Source organism: Brassica napus, chromosome C2, assembly GCF_020379485.1.
Source record: "Brassica napus cultivar Da-Ae chromosome C2, Da-Ae, whole genome shotgun sequence".
Taxonomy (NCBI): Eukaryota; Viridiplantae; Streptophyta; class Magnoliopsida; order Brassicales; family Brassicaceae; genus Brassica; species Brassica napus.
Genome location: NC_063445.1, coordinates 18,480,490 through 18,501,209, shown reverse-complemented (window position 1 = coordinate 18,501,209; position 20,720 = coordinate 18,480,490). Strand labels below are relative to the sequence as shown.

Here is a 20,720-nt window from a genome sequence, read left to right as displayed (position 1 = left end):
ATAGACATTTCCAAAGCCTTCGACTCTGTACAGTGGCCGTTCCTGCTATCGGTCTTGGAAGCCATGGGTCTGCCTGAGAAATTCATCATATGGATCAAGAAATGCATTGAGCTTGCTTCCTTCTCTGTTCAGATCAATGGAGAGTTAGCTGGTTACTTTAATAGTAAAAGAGGGCTGCGTCAAGGGTGCTCTCTATCGCTGTTTCTGTATGTAATCTGTATGCAAGTGCTGTCGAAGCTCCTGGACAAAGCTGCACTAGAAAGGCGTTTCGGGTTTCACCCTTACTGCAAAGACCTAACCCTGACCCACCTGTGCTTTGCTGATGATGTTCTTGTGTTCTCGGATGGGTCGAAAAGTTCTATAGAGGGTATATTGGAGGTGTTCAAAGAGTTTGCAAAGCTATCGGGTCTATGCATAAGTCTGGAGAAGTCTACGCTTTTTCTGGCAGGTGTTAAAGAGGATGCTAGTGCTGACATTCTACATCAGTTCTCCTTTGAAACAGGTTCTCTCCTTGTGGGATATCTCGGTCTACCGCTGCTATCGAAGAAGATGTCAGTGGCTGATTACGCCCCTTTGCTCTCGAGAATTAAAAGCAAGATTAATTCCTGGACGGCTAGACACCTCTCCTTTGCGAGGTGTCTTCAGCTAATTGGCTCGGTACTATACAGTGTCATCAATTTCTGGCTGTCAGCATTTTGCCTACCAAAACAGTGTATTCAGGAGATTGACAGTCTCTGCTCGGCATTTCTCTGGTTGGGTCCGGTTTTGTCTTCGCAAAAGACAAAAATTGCTTGGTCAGATGTTTGCAAACCGAAAGAAGAAGGAGGGTTGGGGTTGAGATCCTTAGAAGAAGTAAACAGAGTCTCATGCCTGAAGTTGATTTGGCGTATTATATCCTCCACATCATCTCTGTGGGTTCAGTGGATTCAGAGATATCTAATAAGGAAGGGGTCCTTCTGGAGTTTTAAAGAAACAAGCTTCCTTAGGGTCGTGGATGTGGAAGAAGCTTCTACAGCTTAGACCCTTGGTGAGAGAGCTAACCAAAATGGAAATAAACAATGGGTCGACGACGTCTTTCTGGTTCGATAGGTGGTCTCAGTTGGGAGTTCTGATCGACCTAGCTGGAGAAAGGGGTAGCCTGAGGCTTGGCATCTCGATGAACTCAACGGTTGAGAGTGCTGTGAATACTTACTGAAGGCGAAGACACATGAATCCTGTTTTGATGCAAATTGAGAGTGAGATTCTAAATCTTCAGGAGCAAGGTCTTCGCCAATGTGAGGATAACTGTCTTTGGATGCGTGAAAATGGGGAGTTCAGACCGTGGTTTATAACTGCACAAACTTGGAATCTTACAAGAGTGCATGCTCCTCGTGTTTCTTGGTTCAAGGGGATTTGGTTTAAAGAAGCTACACCAAAATACTCCTTTATAAGTTGGATATTCCTTAACAGGCTATCTACTGGAGATAGGTTGCTCAGGTGGAATCCTCAAGCAATCTCTACTTGTTGGCTTTGTAGTGCTTCTACAGAAACTCGGGATCACTTATTTTTTGAGTGCTCTTTCTCTGCTGAGGTCTGGAGAGGTACGATAAGGGGTTTGGATGGCGCGGTCTCCTCTGTTCACTGGCCTACTCTATTACAAAGACTGGTGATCGGATCGCGAGACTCTCTTTCTACCTTTCTCTTGCGCTATTGTTTCCAAGCAACATTGTATGCAATATGGTTCGAGAGGAACAAGCGCAGAGTTGGAGAGTCTCCACAATCTGTTGCTCTACTTCTCATCTTTATGGACAAGTTAATTCGCAATAGAATCTCTTCATTGAGAAAGAAAGGGGGAAACAAACATGAGAAGGCCATGGAGATATGGTTTGGAAGTAGATAAACTTCTAATTCTTTCTTAAAAACTTCTATAGGTTTCTCTTTTTGTACAAAATAGCATTAGGTTGTACAAAGGTTTTTTGAAGTGAATAAAATTTAAAATTCTTTCAAAAAAAGAATATACAAGTCCAAGCAAAATAACAAGGTTCATCTCTGTATTTGTTTCTTTGTATTTTGATTTTAAAAACACTTACAAATCCATTGAAATATAGTTTTAAATAAAATCCTTAAACAAATATTTGTTATTGATAACACTTGATTTCAAAATCTATTTTTAAATCACATAACCAATGACACTAGATTTAAATATATATTTTAAAATCATAAAACCAGTAACACTTGTTGGTTTATATATTTTGATTGATTTAGAAATTCATGTAGTATTTATAAATCCAAATAAAATATGCAGATTTTAAAATTCTCTCGGACTAGTATTTACAAATCCGGAGGTTTTTCCTCGGATTTGAGTCTTTGTATTTTTAACAAAGAAATCCATACAAATCCATTATGAAATAAAATTTATTAGTAAATCAATATGATTGAATAACACTTTATTTGAATTAGAATTTATGAATCATTAAACCAATAACACATGATTTCAGTACAAATTTTAAAATCATAGAACCAATAACACTAGATTTAGTTTGGATTTTCAAATCCATTAAAATACACCAACCAATAACCCCCACTTGATTTGGATTGGATTTATAAATCCATTAAAATAGACAAACCAATAACACTCTCTATGTTTAAATTTAAAATTTTAATTATAAAACTTGACAATTGATTTTAAATCATTGATTGAATAACAACCCCTAAGATTTACCAGAACCAATTTTGAATAGTCAATAATACCTAATTTTTTTCAAACATTTTCTTAGTTTCATCAGTGCCTTTCAAAAAATCATAATTACATTCAGCATTACTTTAAATTTTGTTTTTTCTTAACTAGAAAGTGTATGGGGCTTCGGCTCAAATGGCTTCGGCTCAAATACCTCCCCTAGGTTCGGAGTTATCCGTAAGTAATACCTTTTTTAGGGTGGGGGGGGGGGGGAGAGAGCTAAAAGCACTACCTAGAGATTGAGTCCTCTGATCATCTAGTGCTCCATTGTTGATTCACTCAAGACATATGGAAGCTTCATCTGTAGTTGACTCTTATATCTTTTCAATTTGCATTGTTTTAACCATTCATTCTAGCATATGTTGACCATTTAGGATAGTATTTAGATATGTTTAGGGTTGCATTGCATTACATATGTCCTTATTAGGTGATGGAGATTTCAATTGGTGACTTTGGAGCATTTAGAGATGGTTTGGAGGCAAAAAGGGGTGATTCTCGAGAAGGAGACGCATTGATCAAGTGTCCCAGCGGCCTTTTGGCCCCTCAAGAAGCCGCTGCCAGCGCTGAGAAACGGATACCAAGTGTGGGAGCGGCCTTACGCAGTGGTGTACTGAAGCCACTGTAGACGCTCGAGAGATGAAGACTCAAGAAATGGAGACCAAGTGCGGGAGCGGCCTGACGCAGCGGTTTGACGAGACCGCTGGGAAAATACTTCGTTCCCTGCCGCGTTCGTACTTGACGCAGCGGTGTGACGAGACCGCTGGGAAAATACTTTGTTCCCTGCTGCGTTCGTACTTGTCGCAGCGGTGTGATGACGAAGCAAGGAAGCCGCTGTGAGTGTTCCAGCGGCTAGGCGGAGCGGTTTTACGTGGCCGCTGCGAGTCAAGAAAGTCAATATTTTCCGGGTTTGACCAGATAATTACCAATTTGTGTTTTGGTTAACCCAGGTTTGTTGGGTTAAACCAGGTTCGACTTTAAGCTACTATAAAGGTCCTTCAGACCTAATTGTAGGATCTTATCTTGTTTTCTATCAAATCACAAAAGAACTTTTAGGTGAAAAATCTTATCTTGATCATTTCTCTCTTGTGATTGCTTGATTATCTTGATCTCTTATCATGTTTAGCACCAAATCATCTTTGATTCTTGGGCTCATCATGGAGAGTAGTGAGTAGTCATCTTTGGATTCATGGGTTAGGGAGATTAAAGGTGATTAAGCTAGATCTAAGGTGTTTAGGTATAGATCAATCTTATTCCTTGCTAGTAGAGGGCTTTTAATGCAATTTTAGAGTTGGCCTCTCTAAAGTTGAGCTCTAGGCATTTCATACCCGGAAGGTGTTTGATGAAATGCATGAACCAACTCTCCTAAGCTTTTAACATCCTTTGCCAAATGGATTTGTTGTTAAAGGTGTTAAGATGGCTAGTAGACTTGAGATTAATGATTATTTAGATAACATTCAACCAAAGGAATTTGATGCTTGAGTTATCTAGGTAAATGAGCATTCATCTAGGGATAGAGTTTGTTTAGGATTGTGTCTAGGCCTAAGGTAGAAATAGATTGGTTAAAAGTTGACACCTTTAGGTTGAATCTTAATCACCCAAGATCAATTCCCATAGCCCATGAGTTCTCCCTTCTTATAAGAAAGAAAGCTTGTGCCTTTATTGCATTTTAGGTAGTAAGCTAGTTTCAAATCATCTCAAAAACTGGTAGCACTTAGATTAAGCATGGTCTTGCATTCCCTTTGCATTATAATCACCTAGGATTGGTTCGACAATCTTTTATACTACATTGATTTGATCTTAGACCCTTGAAAAGTCTTGTATCAAATTTGGCGCCGTTGCCGAATTCTAAGTTGATTGTGACATTGAGATTTAGTCATTTGCTTGAGACTAAGTCAATTTTTATTTAATTGTGTTATTGCTCTCTTTGTTCTTCTCTCTTTGCATTTCAGGTGTATGAACACAAGGAGTAGAGGTCCAACAAACCTAGTTCCAAGAGTTGAAGACATTAGAGCACTTGAGAGGGAGATAACCAGACAAAGAAGAGAAGTAGAGCAACAGGCTCACTTGCAAGAGTTGGGGTTTGATATGGAGAATCTGCCTCAAGATGGTGAAGCCCAAGGAGGCAATGGTCCAAGAGCTGATCCTTTTAGACCACAGCGCCAGCCACAACATCCACAGCGCCAAGCTCGTGCCATTGGAGCCTATGATCAACCTCACATTCATGGTCATAGGTTGGGAATCAGAGCACCAGCTGTGGAGAACAACAACTTCGAGATCAAGTCAGGGCTGCTCAACACTATAGAGAACAACAAGTATCATGGTCTTGCTGCTGAAGACCCTTTTGATCACTTGTACAAGTTTGATCAGTATTGTGGCTTGTCCAAGACAAATGGTGTTTCTGAAGATGCTTTCAAGCTGAAGCTATTTCCTTTCTCTTTGGGAGACAAGGCACACCAATGGGAGAAGACTCTTCCAAGTGACACTGTCACTACTTGGGAAGATTGCAAGAGAGCCTTCCTAGAAAAGTTCTTCTCTACTTCAAGGACAGCTAAGATCATGAACGAAATCTCCGGATTTCAACAAAAAGGTCTAGAGAGCTTCAGTGAAGCATGGGAAAGGTTCAAGGGTTATTGGTCTCAGTGCCCTCATCATGGTTTCAGCAACGAGAGCTTGCTTAGCACCTTCTATAGAGGAGCCTTACCACAGTGCAGAAACAGGCTTGATACTGCCAGCAATGGTTTCTTCTTGGGGAGAACTGAAGAAGAAGCAGAGGAACTGGTGGAGAACATGGCTAAGAGCGACTCAGTCTACAGCGAGGAGCATGATAGGGTCAACAGAAATGATGATCAACAGACAAAGAAAGAGATCAAGTCCTTGCAGGAGAAGATGGACTTGCTTCTTTCTAACCAAGCTAAACAAGAGCAGGTCAACTTTGTGGGTGGTCCTATTCAAGAGATTCCTCCCAAGATTAATGAGGTTGATGGTTTGGAAGGACAAGAAGAGCTGTGCTTCATCAACAACAATGGTTCTTGGTACAGGAAGGAACCTAACTTTCAGTACAACAACTACCAGCAAAAGTCCTACTCAAACAACCAGCAAGGAGGATACCAGCAGAGGCAAAACACTCAGCAAGGGAGCTATCAGCCTAGGCAAAACACCCCTCCTGGTTTCAACAATAACAACAATCAGTCTACTCAAGCTCAAGGAAGTTCTTCACAATCTCCAGCTTCAGATACAAGTGTGGATGCAATGTTCAAGAAACTTTTGGATTTTCAGGCCAAGAATGAGAAGACAATGGGTTATGAGTTCACGAAAATTCACTCCAAGATTGATGGAAGTTACAATGAGCTCAACAACAAGATCCGCCATTTGGAGAATCAGTTTGCTTCAATGAACTCTCAGCCAAGTCGCCAACAAGGGGCATTACCTGGAAAGCCAGAGCAAAATCCCAAGGAGACAATGAAAGCCATCACCCTTAGGAGTGGAAAACAGCTACCACCAAGAACTCTCATTAGGGATAATGAGAAGCAAGATGGGGAGGTGGTCATCAATGTGGATGATGATGTAGTTATTATGGATGAGAAGACCAATGAAGAGATCTTGGAGAAAATAGTTGAAGCAAAAGGAAAGGGTAAAATTGGAGAAGAAAAGAAGGGGGAGAACAAGAATGAAGTTGCTACTTCATCAAAAGAAGCTCTATTCAATCCTCCTCCCTATGAACCAAAACTTTCTTTTCCTGGTAGATTCAAGAGACAGCTTTTGGAGCAATACAAGGCTTTATTTGAGAAACAAATGAGTGAAGTTCAGATTACTATGCCCATAATTGATGCCTTCATGCTAGTGCCTCAATACAGCAAGTTCCTCAAGGATGCTGTAACTAAGAAGAAGAAGGAGATGGAAGGCATGGTGGTTCTTACTCATGAGTGTAGTGCTATTATCCAAAGGCTAACCATCCCTAAGAAGCTTGAAGATCCAGGAAGCTTTACTTTACCTTGTGCCATTGGGCAATTTACTTTTGAGAGGTGTCTATGCGATTTGGGAGCAAGTGTGAGCCTTATGCCTCTCTCCATTGCTAAAAGGCTTGGCTTTACACAATACAAGAAGTGTAGACTCTCTCTTGTGCTAGCTGATCGCTCAGTGAAGATTCCCATTGGTATCCTAGAAGATCTCCCTGTTATGGTTGGAAATTGTGAGATTCCTACAGATTTTGTGGTGTTAGAGATGGATGAAGAACCAACAGATCCTTTGATATTGGGGAGACCTTTCTTGGCTACAGCAGGAGCAGTTGTGAATGTTAAGGAAGGGAAGATTGATCTTCACCTTGGAAAGGGAAACATTCTTCACTTTGACATCAAGGAGGTGATGAAGAAGCCTATTACTCAAAGCCAAGCATTCTACATTGAGGAGATGGAGGTTTTAGCTGATGAACTTCTAGAGGAGTTGGCACTTGAAGACTCTCTACAACATGCCTTAACAATTGAGAGAGAGGTCCAAATGGTTGAGAACAAGGAAAGTGATGCTTATGTGAAGATGCTGTACTCTCACAGGGAGATAGTGATGAAGAACAGAATGAGGAGCTTTCATATGAGGATCACCATGCTTCCTCAGCTACTCAACAAGAGAATCTCCAAGAGGATGATTGGAGTGAACTCAAAGCACCAAAAGTGGAGCTTAAACCTCTTCCCCATGGTGTAAGGTATGCTTTCCTTGGCCCTAATGAGACTTACCCTGTCATAGTGAGTAGTGAGCTTAGTGAAGATGAATTGTCTAAACTTTTGAATGAACTTAAAAAGTATAGAAAGGCAATAGGCTACTCACTAGATGATATTAAAGGGCTATCACCTTCTTTATGCATGCATAGGATACATCTAGAGGATGAATCTATGACTTCTATAGAACATCAAAGAAGGTTGAACCCCAACTTGAAGGATGTTGTTAAGAAAGAGATTCTAAAACTCTTAGATGCAGGAGTCATCTATCCTATTTCGGATAGCAAATGGGTGTCTCCTGTGCATGTTGTTCCAAAGAAAGGAGGAATGACTGTGGTTAAAAATGATAAGGATGAACTAATACCAACAAGAACAATAACAGGACATAGGATGTGCATAGATTATCGAAAACTTAACAAAGCATCTAGAAAGGATCATTTTCCATTGCCATTCATTGATCAAATGCTTGAGAGACTTGCAAATCATCCATATTATTGTTTTCTTGATGGGTATTCAGGGTTCTTCCAAATCCCCATACATCCAAATGATCAAGAGAAAACGACTTTCACATGCCCCTATGGTACCTTTGCTTATCGAAGGATGCCATTTGGGCTATGTAATGCTCCAGCCACTTTCCAAAGATGCATGATGTCTATTTTCTCTGATCTTATAGAGGATGTTGTGGAGGTGTTTATGGATGATTTCTCTGTCTACGGATCTTCGTTTTCTGCTTGTTTGTCAAATCTTAGCAGGGTCCTCAAGAGATGTGAAGAGACCAACCTTGTGCTGAACTGGGAGAAGTGTCACTTCATGGTTAAGGAAGGGATTGTGCTTGGACACAAGATTTCAGAGAGGGGGATTGAGGTAGACAAGGCCAAGATTGAAGTGATGGTTGGGTTAGCTGCACCAAAGACGGTTAAAGACATTAGAAGCTTCCTCGGTCATGCTGGATTCTATAGAAGATTCATCCAAGACTTCTCGATGATAGCAAGGCCAATGACTAAGCTTCTATGCAAGGAGGCTGCATTCGTCTTTGATTGGGAATGTCTACAAGCCTTCAAGAAGTTGAAGGAGAAGCTGGTTAGCGCCCCAATTGTGCAGCCACCAGATTGGGATCTCCCCTTTGAGATCATGTGTGATGCTAGTGACTATGCTGTGGGAGCTGTTCTTGGTCAAAAGAAGGACAAGAAGACTCATGTGATCTACTATGCGAGTAAAACTCTTGATGAAGCCCAAATGAAGTATGCTACAACTGAGAAGGAGTTGCTAGCCATTGTCTACGCCTTTGAGAAGTTCAGAAGCTACTTAGTTGGGTCAAAGGTCATAGTCTACACTGATCATGCTGCATTGAGACACCTCATGGCCAAGAAGGATGCTAAGCCAAGGCTGTTGAGGTGGATCTTGCTGCTACAAGAGTTTGACCTTGAGATTAGAGACAAGCCAGGAGTTGAGAATGTGTAGATGATCACTTGTCTAGACTGAAGATTGAGAGTGGGATCCCTATTGATGAAGGGCTTCCAGAAGAGCAAATCATGGCAATTGGAGCAGTGGTAGCAGTTTGTGAAACTGGAAAGAAGCTTGAAGAGGTGAAGGCAACTGAAGAGAAAGGCCCTTGGTATGCTGATTTGGTGAACTACTTAGCTTGTGGAAGAGAGCCACTTGATCTTGAGGGATATGCCAAGAAGAAGTTCTACAAAGATGTGAAGAGATACTATTGGGATGAACCTTACCTCTACATCCTTTGTAGAGATCAACTCTATAGAAGAGCAGTAGCTGATGAAGAAGTTGAAGGGATCCTCACACACTGTCATGGATCATCCTATGGAGGGCACTTTGCTACTTTCAAGACTGTCTCAAAGGTGTTACAAGCTGGGTTTTGGTGGCCTCATATGTTCAAAGACACTCAAGACTTTGTCTCTAGGTGTGATTCATGCCAAAGGAGAGGAAACATCACCAAAAGAAATGAGATGCCTCAAAACCCAATTCTAGAAGTGGAGGTGTTTGATGTGTGGGGTATTGACTTCATGGGACCATTCCCATCATCTTTTGGCAACAAATACATCCTTGTAGCTGTTGACTATGTCTCCAAGTGGGTAGAAGCTGTGGCAAGTCCCACCAATGATTCTAGGGTGGTGATAAAGATGTTCAAAAGCACCATCTTTCCAAGGTTTGGAGTTCCAAGAGCTGTCATCAGTGATGGGGGTTCTCACTTCATCAACAAGCTGTTTGAAAGTCTTCTCAAGAAGAATGGTGTGAAGCATAAGGTTGCAACTCCCTACCATCCTCAGACAAGTGGACAAGTTGAGATCTCCAACAGAGAAATCAAGTCTATTTTGGAGAAAACAGTGGGGACTACAAGGAAAGATTGGTCCATCAAGCTAGATGATGCACTATGGGCTTATAGGACTGCTTACAAGACTCCTTTAGGAACCACACCTTTCAACCTTGTGTATGGGAAGGCTTGTCATCTACCGGTTGAACTTGAGTACAAAGCATTGTGGGCTGTTAAGTTGCTGAACTTTGACATCAAGAGTGCCAAGGAGAAGAGACTTCTCCAACTCAATGAACTGGAGGAGATCCGACTTGATGCTTTTGAGAACTCAAGGATTTACAAGGAGAAAACCAAAGCTTTTCATGACAAGAAGATCTTGAAGAGAGAATTCAGTGCTGGAGATCAAGTGCTTCTCTACAACTCTAGACTGAAGTTGTTCCCCGGGAAGCTCAAGTCAAGATGGTCCGGTCCTTTCAAGATCAAGGAAGTTAGGCCATATGGGGCAATTGTGTTATGGAACAAGAATGGTGGAGACTTTACAGTCAATGGACAGAGGGTTAAGCTCTACATGGGAGCCACAACAGAGGAGGAGAGAACCTCGGTTCCTCTCTCCGACCCCATTCCCGCCTAGCCAAAAAGAAAGGAAGTCAAGCTAGAGACTTAAAACAAGCTCACTTGGGAGGAAGTCCCATGTCTATCCTTGTACATATTTTTATTTTTTCTATTTCTAGTATGTCTTTGGCTATTTTTCTGTGTCTATCAGATCTTCAGGTCCAAGAGGAGAGATTGTGGCATTAAACGAGGTGTGGTGAGGTTCAAAACGCTCACAGCGGCCAACCACAGCGGTCTACACATACCGCTGCGACTAAACGAGAAGATGAGAAATATGCTTCAAGTGTCACAGCGGTATCTGGAGCGGTCTCATCAAACCGCTGTGAAAATACTCTACCCCCTGCCCGATTCGTACTTGTCGCAGCGGTCTGTGAGATTTTGAGGCAAGAAGCCGCTGTGAGAGGCGCAGCGGTCTTGCGGAGCGGTTTACGGTGACCGCTGCGACACTCAATTGCGCGTACCGGCGTCGATTTCCGGTTCAATTCAACTGAACCGGATCGAAATCACCAAAACCCGACGCGAGACACTCCTTCTTCCTCTCCAAAATCGTATCTCTCTCTCTCTCTCCCTTATCAAAAACTCCATACTTTCATTCTCTCAAGCATAAGAACTCATAAATCTCTCAATTCTTCACCAAATTCGTTGATTCAAGTTGCTATCTCCGTGATTTCACTTCGACTTTTCATTTCCCTACTCTTGTTTATCTGAAACAAGCTAAGGTATAGAGAAATCGTCATCTTATTTTCGGATTTAAAATTTCCATTTTTTTTAAAGTGGTTGCATGGTTGATTTCTTGTTCAATACTCGTTAATTATGTCCTTTTATGCTTGATTGATGAGTTGGGTAGATGAAAAACGTGTTTAATTGACCTGAATTCGAATTTGAAAAAGTTAGGGTTCATATTGGGGGTTTTCGAAAATTGAAATGGAGTGATTGTTTGATGTTAAAATTGAGTTTATTGAGTCATAGAAGATGAGTATGAATGCCATTTGCTGTTTTTGAACTCATTAACTCTTTCCAAGCTTTAATTTGTTTCTTATTGATCATGTCACTTATACAATTTCGAGCTTGTTGATAGCAGGACATGGGGAAAGATCGCGGTCCCGGAACTGATCGCATTGTGGATGTAGGCACTTCGTCTCGAGCTGGGACAAGAACCAACCCACCACGAGCAGGCCGACCAACGCCAAACCCACCAGCTCAGGTTTCCCGGCGCAAAGCTCCACAGCAAAGAGAAAAGTCGCCAGCTGACAGAGCGACATTGGAGGCAGAGATCGAAGAGATGATAGAAGAGGGTCTTAGAGCTGAGACTGAAGATGAGGAGGAAGAAACACCTGCTCCCAAGCCAGCTAAGAAGCGGAAGAGAGTGCCCCCAACCAGCAAACCGACTTCAGCACAACTCTATGAGCGCCTTTATGATGATGTCAAATGGAACCCCATGAGATTTCCGGATGCTGAAGCTCTTCATGCGCTTGGGATCTATGAAGATGTAAGGATGATTCTCCGGAACATGGGCATGGAGTCACTACTTGGCATGAGCTACGGGGTTCACAAGGAGGCTTCTTGTGAGTTTTTGTCTACATTCTTCGTGCAATACCATTGCGACGAACATAGGACCGAGGGGTTTGGGCGCATCAGCTTTAAGATCAATGAGAGAACCTATAAGGTGGGTTTCAAAAACCTAAGCTCCATTCTCGGCTTCTCGGACAACCGTGGGTCGTTTCTACCTGCTAGGTCGGCAATTGTGGATGACATATGGAAAGTGATTACGGGGTGGTCGCGTACAGCGGGAGAGGACAAGAGCAATGACATCTCTAACCCGGGAGTGAGATATGCCCACAAGGTCCTTACTCACACCTTTTACTCACGGAGGGAACCGGGCGGAGCAAACGATGATGAGCTCAAACTTCTAGCTCTTGGACTTCTCCCGATTCTTGAGGAAGGAACGCTACTCCACACCGATCCGGAAGATTTTGAGGATTTGGGACTTGTGGGATTGTTGATGAAGCGGTTTGAGTACTATCGAGATTGGGCTTGGACAACTCCGAATGAAAAACCGACGCTGTTTATCGGGAGCTTCATTACTCCGATCTTGGAAGCATTTGGGATAGATTTGGGACCTCGGATCATGCTCCAGCCTCCATTGATCTCGCTTACTTGAAGAAAACCCATTTCCTTACCGGCCAATCTGGCGATCGGTATGGTTACCCCTCGAGCCTGAGCAGCTACAGATATTCCTCCCTTGTGAGAGGTTGACGACGCTATCTGATCCTCGGCATGTACTTTTCGCTCCAGCTGCTCATGAGCTCATTCCCGCAGATTTTGGTGTACTTGAGACCATCACCAAAGCGCGCAAGAAGAAGACCAAGGCCAGTTCTTCTCGGGCAGCTCGTCCTAGTGATGCTGATGACGAAGGACCGACCACACCAGCTCGGTGTATGGGACAGAGAGATACCACTTTCAGCCTTATGGTGGAGTTACACCGAACATTGCATTGCGCCAAGCTCTCTCTCAAAACGCCAAGTTGCTTCGGTGGAACAAGATGCAAGATTCCACCATCTACAAGCTTAAGAACTCAGTGAAAGCGCTTAAGAGACAGATGAAAAAGGTCACTGCACTTCTCTCTCAAGTGTCTATCGGTTCTGGTTGTCAACGGGATGACGTGTTGGCTGGTGCTGGTCCATCTACTCTCCCATACCCTGTCTTCTATGGACCTCCTCATTCCCCGGAGTACCGACTCCGTCGTAGACGCAGGAACACAGCTCCTCCACCCCGAGCCTCCTCCAACGAGTCTCCTTCAGTCGCTACCGACGACGACGACACGGAGGGAGCATCCTCCTTTGCTTAGCCAGGTTTCATCATCACCCTTCCATTGTATATATCAGTTTTTCTTTGCATTTATTTCTCTTTTCGGTATCTCCTCCTACTTTCTAACACAGAGACTGTGTGAACAAAGTTTGGGGGAGGTATCAAGTATTTGATCATGTTTTCTTTGATGAATTGAGTCTCATGCATCGCATTGTACATACATATATGCATAGAAAAAACAAAAAACAAAAAAAAAAAAAAAAAAAATAAAAAATTTGAAAAACACAAAAAGAAACATGTAGTTGCATCACTTGCACTTTTAAGATTGAGTCTAGAGCATATAGGTTGCATTCACTTGCATTGGGAATAATGATTTAAAATGCCTTGCAAAGAACCCTTGTCTAGAACTCAAAATGACACCCTAAACATATCAAGTAGCTTAAGCATCTCTTGAAAACCTTGTACGCTTCGAGCCTTGAAAACTCTTCTTGAAACTTGTTTGCTTGCTTGATGTTAGCATTGTTCTTAAGATCAGCTCCAATCTAAACTTGGCTTGAATGAACTTAATCTCTCTTGCATATGGGCATTTGCATACTTGATCATGGATCTCATACACATTTGGGTTATCTTATTCCTTCATACCTATCTTTGTTAACCCAAATGGCACTCCTTACCCTAAAACCCTAACCATTCTTTGAGACCAAACATTGAATTGCATGAGTGAGGCCTCTTTTGATAGCTTGTCATGTGCAAAATCTTGAGAGTATTGGAGGCGACATAGGTTTATTCTCATCTCTTGCTAGCACAATGAGTTAGCATTTGGGGATGGTGAGAGGGGTTTGTGTGTTTTAAATTTCAATATCTTGGGTTTGGAGAGTGAAAAAAAAATTATGAAAATAAAGCTCCTAGGGATATATATAAAAAATAATAATAATAAGAAGCTCTTGATTATGCAACAAAGAACCTTCCTCCTAAAAAAAAAAAGAAAGAAAAAAGAAAAAGGGTTAGAGCTTGTGGAAAGTGGATTAAAATCCCTAGTGAGTGGGTCAAATAAAAATGAAAAAAATAAAAAAAGAGAGAGTTGTACATTGGGTGAGTGATGTGAGGGGTTTCGATTGATTTTTGAGATGATGATAAAGAGGGTAGAACTTGTGATCATTTATAACAAAATGGGGTAGAATGATGAGAATGAATCTATGTATGCATGAGTTGCTTCTAATCTTAGATAAATTTTGCATAATGATCAAGCTCCTTGTTTTGAGTGATAACCACCCTTAAATAAAAACATTTGAACCCATCTCTTCATTCATATTAGACCATTGCATACCTAGCCAAATGATTGAGATCATGTGCCCATTTGTGAGACTTCACATTGTGTGTGTGTGTGTGAATCAATGTGAGAGCTGATTGAAGGGACTTGTTGGTAGAGAGTATTGCAACTTGAGTAGAGGAAAAAGAGTATGGATAGGCCTAGAGAAGCTAGAGTATAATAAGGAGAATGCTCATGCTATTTGCTATGTTTCTTTAGGATATTAAGTTGAGTGCTAGGAAGTGTTACTTTTGGCTATGAGTTCCCACTTTCAAACCTCTCTCTCTTATGAGTTCTTACAAGGTCACTTGAGGACAAGTAAGATACAAGTTTGGGGGAGTTGATATCTTCTCAATTTGCATTGTTTTAACCATTCATTCTAGCATATGTTGACTATTTAGGATAGCATTTAGATATGTTTAGGGTTGCATTGCATTACATATGTCCTTATCAGGTGATGGAGATTTCAATTGGTGACTTTGGAGCATTTAGAGATGGTTTGGAGGCAAAAAGGGGTGATTCTCGAGAAGGAGACGCATTGATCAAGTGTCCCAGCGGCATAAGGAAGTCCCAGCAGCCTTTTGGCCCCTCAAGAAGCCGCTGCCAGCGCTGAGAAACGGAGACCAAGTGTGGGAGCGGCCTTACGCAGCGGTGTACTGAAGCCGCTGTAGACAACGCTCGAGAGATGAAGACTCAAGAAATGGAGACCAAGTGCGGGAGCGGCCTGACGCAGCGGTGTGACGAGACCGCTGGGAAAATACTTCGTTCCCTGCCGCGTTCGTACTTGACGCAGCGGTGTGACGAGACCGCTGGAAAAATACTTCGTTCCCTGCCGCGTTCGTACTTGTCGCAGCGGTGTGATGACGAAGCAAGGAAGCCGCTGCGAGTGTTCCAGCGGCTAGGCGGAGCGGTTTCACGTGGCCGCTGCGAGTCAAGAAAGTCAACATTTTCCGGGTTTGACCAGATAATTACCAATTTGTGTTTTGGTTAACCCAGGTTTGTTGGGTTAAACCAGGTTCGACTTTAAGCTACTATAAAGGTCCTTCAGACCTAATTGTAGGATCTTATCTTGTTTTCTATCAAATCACAAAAGAACTTTTAGGTGAAAAATCCTATCTTGATCATTTCTCTCTTGTGATTGCTTGATTATCTTGATCTCTTATCATGTTTAGCACCAAATCATCTTTGATTCTTGGGCTCATCATGGAGAGTAGTGAGTAGTCATTTTTGGATTCATGGGTTAGGGAGATTAAGGGTGATTAAGCTAGATCTAAGGTGTTTAGGTATAGATCAATCTTATTCCTTGCTAGTAGAGGGCTTTTAATGCAATTTTAGAGTTGGCCTCTCTAAAGTTGAGCTCTAGGCATTTCATACCCGGAAGGTGTTTGATGAAATGCCTGAACCAACTCTCCTAAGCTTTTAACATCCTTTGCCAAAGGGATTTGTTGTTAAAGGTGTTAAGATGACTAGTAGACTTGAGATTAATGATTATTTAGATAACATTCAACCAAAGGAATTTGATGCTTGAGTTATCTAGGTAAATGAGCATTCATCTAGGGATAGAGTTTGCTTAGGATTGTGTCTAGGCCTAAGGTAGAAATAGATTGGTTAAAAGTTGACACCTTTAGGTTGAATCTTGATCACCCAAGATCAATTCTCATAGCCCATGAGTTCTCCCTTTTATAAGAAAGAAAGCTTGTGCCTTTATTGCATTTTAGGTAGTAAGCTAGTTTCAAATCATCTCAAAAACTTGTAGCACTTAGATTAAGCATGGTCTTGCATTCCCTTTGCATCATAATCACCTAGGATTGGTTCGATAATCTTTTATACTACATTGATTTGATCTTAGATACTTGAAAAGTCTTGTATCAGACTCCAGTCTCATTGTCGAAAGACTCTACTATAAAAGACAACGTCCAGTCATTCCAGAGATGGACAAATCTCCCTCCGTATGGCGTTTCATCGAACCTCATCCCCTGGATTTTTTTTGGAATATATATGGGTTTCCCAAAATCAACTCATCTTTGAGAACAGAGATTCGACACCCACTAAAACAGTTGGATTCACTATACTCTCAGCCAGAGAATGGGAACAGGCCCAATCTCTGGTGCCTCATCACCTCCCAAAAACCATCGAGACCCTCCCCTATCAGGTACCGGAAGCAACTATCAATTGCTACACAGATGGCTCTTGGAGAGCAGATCAGAAACATGCGGGACTTCGCTGGGTATTCATTGATGGCTCCGGGACGACAATCAACAAGGGCTCGAGGTTCAAGATTCATGTCTCCTCAGCTTCTATACAATTGTCTGCTATAATATTAATTGAATGTGTAAGAATTATTCAATGTAGGAACTAGAAAATAAAATAACATATGTTTTTCTAGTTAATATCTTACATGCATTTATAGAATTATGGAAGACGATTTCTCAACAAGTTCAAAAATGTATTAATTTATTGATTAAGCTTTTTATGACCAAGAATCTATGTGTAATCCAAGAACTTCTCAGAGTAAACATTTTAACCATTCATTAGATCTGAATCAGTGATTTTTTCATCGTGGTTTCTCAATAAAAATTAATACAAAATGATAAATAAGAGAAAAAAGTGTTTGGGGACTCTTTTCGTGTAGGGGTCGGATTTATAAAGGTTTGAAAGCGGGTCTGAGTTTTCCAATCTAGGGACCCCTTTCGTGTTACGGCAGCGCGTGGAGGAGGAGGGAGGGCTCAACCACTACATCTGGTATGCAGTCTTCATGTTCTGTCTCTCTTCCGGTCTCAGCAGTTCACATCTTATGTTCTTTGGTTTGTCGACTTCTCATTTTCTGCTTTGGAGACAGGGGTACTTCGGAGGGGTTCCTTAACCTCGTCCTCGTGTTAATTCATAGTCCCCGGCTTCTGAGTGTGTTGGTGCTGGTCTCGTTCACGCGCGGAGATAAGATGTGATGCGACTTGGTTTTGTCTTCTATGGCCTTTCCAGTGCATCTCAGTCGATCTCCCTCCCTTCTGTCCTCTCCTCTTCTTGGTATTGTGTCCAGAGCTCTGTTGAAACAGTTCTGGTCTCGTATTGTCTAAAGGTTCTCTTGTTTTCCATTTGTTTCCCATTGTAAGTGCTCGCTTGTGTTTGCTACCAGAACTGGACTGCTGCAGCTTTTGGATTCTCTCTTTGGTTCTCGGAGGAGGCAATGGGTGGAGTCGGGGGTCTTCTCCACTGGAATTCGAGTTTGATCTTCTATTCAGTAGCTCCCGTTGGTGGACTAACAATCCCAACACCATACCCAACTCGTGTTTGGTCATGGTGTGTTGGTTCCCAAATCTTTTATGCAAGTCTGTGGGCTCTCTGGTAATAGGTTCAGCGCCTGTCTCGAATCCATCTTCTTGCTTGTGCTTTGTTGGCGGTGATATAGTATTGTCATCTATTATTTGTCTCTGTTTGTATTTTGATTCTCGGATTCACACCTCATCTCCAAGGAATGGTGCTCTAGTTAATGGGTTCGAAACTGTCATTCAATTTTCTCTGTGGTTAGAGCTTTGGTGAGCAGGATAGGCCAGTTGAGAATGGTGGTTCCCCTCAATGTTTGTGTCCTGTTCCATTCTCTCGAGTTTCGTCCACCGGCAGAAGAAAGAAGTGGTGGGTGATCCTTAATACTATGATCATTAATAATGTATGTCGGCGCCTAATTTGAGAAAGAAGTGAAGATAGAGTGGTCGGTTTCACTTCGGTGGAGTCGGAGTCGTTGACCGCAGATCTACTGTAATGATGAAGGACCGTCCTCGGTCTTTTGAGCCTAGGTTTTTTTCCTTCCGCTTTATGTTCCTTAAATTCTCTATATATAAGTAGTGATAAGCCTAATATATTAGCGATGATTACTGTTTTTCTATTGGTTAGTCGAAGACTTGTTCTGGTGCCCGTTTTCTCGGGCTGGTCATTAATTAATATAAAAGTATTTACTGGTTAGTCGGAGACTTGTTCTCGTGTCCGTTTTCTCGGGTTGGTCACTAATTAATATATATTTATTTTCTAAAAGAGAAAGAACGTAGATGAAAGTAGAATCATTTCTTAAAAAAACTCTCCTTTGTGTAATTCTCATTAGTCCAGCGGTTTGACTAAATGTTCATTAATGCTTATACACCAAGAGGTTTGGGGTTAAAATCCAAGAAAATCAAGATTATGTAGATTGTGGAGAAAAAGTGTTGCAAGAGATATTCAGCATGGCGCATGACTGAATGGTGTACCAGACATGGATCTCATAGTCAAAATGTATTCTCATAAGGTGGTAGAATTGTCGGCCGTAGAATCGTCTATGTAATATTTCTCTTCGTTGTAATAGTATAATTAACTAGAGGTTTTAAAAAAAACTCTCATTTTCATTGGTTTAACTTTCTAAAACAATAATTTTAAATTATATCTAGATGCTTAAGTGTTCGTTTTCTTACAAGAAACTCAAAACTTTTTAATCAAAAACTCTACAAATTATGTTAAAGTACATATGATGCTTTTCCAACTTATTTATTTTCAATATGTGTTAGGCTAACCGTTACAAAATTTCCAAGTTGAGATCTACAAATATGTTGCTAATTTTTTTTCTCTTTCTCTATAAAAATAAGAAAAACTTATTTGACTATTCTTCCGCTCCATGTTAATGTCGCTTTTCTCATCTTTTGTATTACTAATTTACTGATACAACATCTATCCACACTTCTATATCTTCATAAACGGTATAAAAACTAAGAAAAGCTAACAAAATTTAGGAAATTGTAATAAATTCTGAATAAAAGTTTCATGCCAAACGCAGTCCGATCTAAGTTAAACAATCATCCCATAACTAAAGATCAGATAGAAACTCCTATACGGTCAAGAAACTCACACAATGTACACTTACTAGTTACTAGCTTAAACACTTGATAACATAATCATGTTCATGAACTATTGATTACATTCACCATCACACACACACCATGATCAGTCTGATCTACATAAGGACCATCATTTTGCAATAAAGACAGATTGCCTTTTACTAATAAAAAGCCAGTTCATCCCATTTTTATTTCATCTTTTGATGTATCTTCATGGGCTTGTAACATATTTCTATTAACTCTGAAACAAAATAACTGAAAAAAAAAATAAAAAATAAAATAATGGGCCAAATCAATAAAACCCATATAATTTCATATCAGTGGCCAACCACTTTGGAGTTCTACTGCAACCATATCGTGTCCTTTATCCATTTGCATAAGGATCTCGTTAAATTCGGGGTTAATTATGGGCTTCTAACTTAACCAATTGGTGATTGATGGATTGACCCTAAACTTTTATATATTACTTAATGTCCGTTAGAATTCTCGATGTGGGATATAATATCCCTAATACCCCTCGTCGAGATGATGGTTCTTATCGACCATAAATCTCGGAACTTTAAGACAGTTATACTCGGTCGAGCGAGTCAATTACGACTTTTTATACCCGGTCGGATAGAGTTATATTAATTAGGGGTTTAAGGTATTTAGAACCTGACTCTGATGCCATGTTAGATTCAGATTTAATTATGGGTTTTCAACTTAAAACCAATTGGTGATTAGTGAATTGATCATAAAACTTTATATACTACTTAATGTACTTTATCAGGAATTCCCATATGGGATATAATATCCCTAATAGATCTCCACTGCTCTTGGAGGAACAATAAAAATGATGTCATTAATGGCACTCCACTCTTCACTCTCATCTGCTTCTCTCTGCTCTTCTTTCATCTCTCAACAGCCAAAACCCTCCATGACTGCTTCTTCTGCATCGTTCAATAACCAATCCACCGTATCCCATCTCTCTAAAAAGGAAAATCGTGACTCTTGTATCTCCAGAGACACTCACTGCTGAAAAAGTCACTGATGTTTCCGACACTCTACAACCAAAACAAGTAAATAACAACAACACTCTACTTCTTTGTTGTGTTTCAAACAAAATCACAAAACTTAGTTGTTGTCTTTAGGTGGTGAAACAACAAGAAGAGAAGGCAAGAGTAGTTCTCAAGTTTGTGTGGATGGAGAAGAACATAGGATTAGGATTGGACCAGCATGTTCCTGGACATGGAACAGTCCCACTAAGTCCCTACTTCTTCTGGCCAAGAAAAGATGCATGGGAAGAGCTTAAGTCAACTCTTGAGGCTAAGCCATGGATCTCTCAGAAGAAGATGATCATTATCCTTAATCAAGCCACTGACATCATCAATCTCTGGCTACAAAGTGGCGGCAATCTAACTTCCCAATAATCTCTTTTAATTTTCTCATTTCTATGATA

The 20,720-nt window shown here is 41.0% G+C and overlaps 1 protein-coding gene, 1 non-coding gene and 1 pseudogene across 2 annotated transcripts; 2 read left to right on the top strand and 1 right to left on the bottom strand.

The window, feature by feature from the left end:
* Positions 1-5,266: 5,266 nt before the first annotated feature.
* LOC125582565 lies at positions 5,267-5,373 on the bottom strand. Its single transcript, XR_007320022.1, has one exon. It is a non-coding gene; the product is annotated as a small nucleolar RNA R71 (small nucleolar RNA).
* LOC106413428 lies at positions 5,273-7,411 on the top strand. The gene is made up of 2 exons (XM_048748803.1): positions 5,273-5,692; positions 5,774-7,411. The coding sequence occupies exons 1-2, from the start codon at positions 5,273-5,275 to the stop codon at positions 7,409-7,411; spliced, it is 2,058 nt and encodes a 685-aa protein (XP_048604760.1).
* An 8,874-nt stretch (positions 7,412-16,285) lies between these two features.
* On the top strand, positions 16,286-20,691 carry LOC106440171 (annotated as a pseudogene).
* The last annotated feature ends 29 nt before the right edge of the window (positions 20,692-20,720 follow it).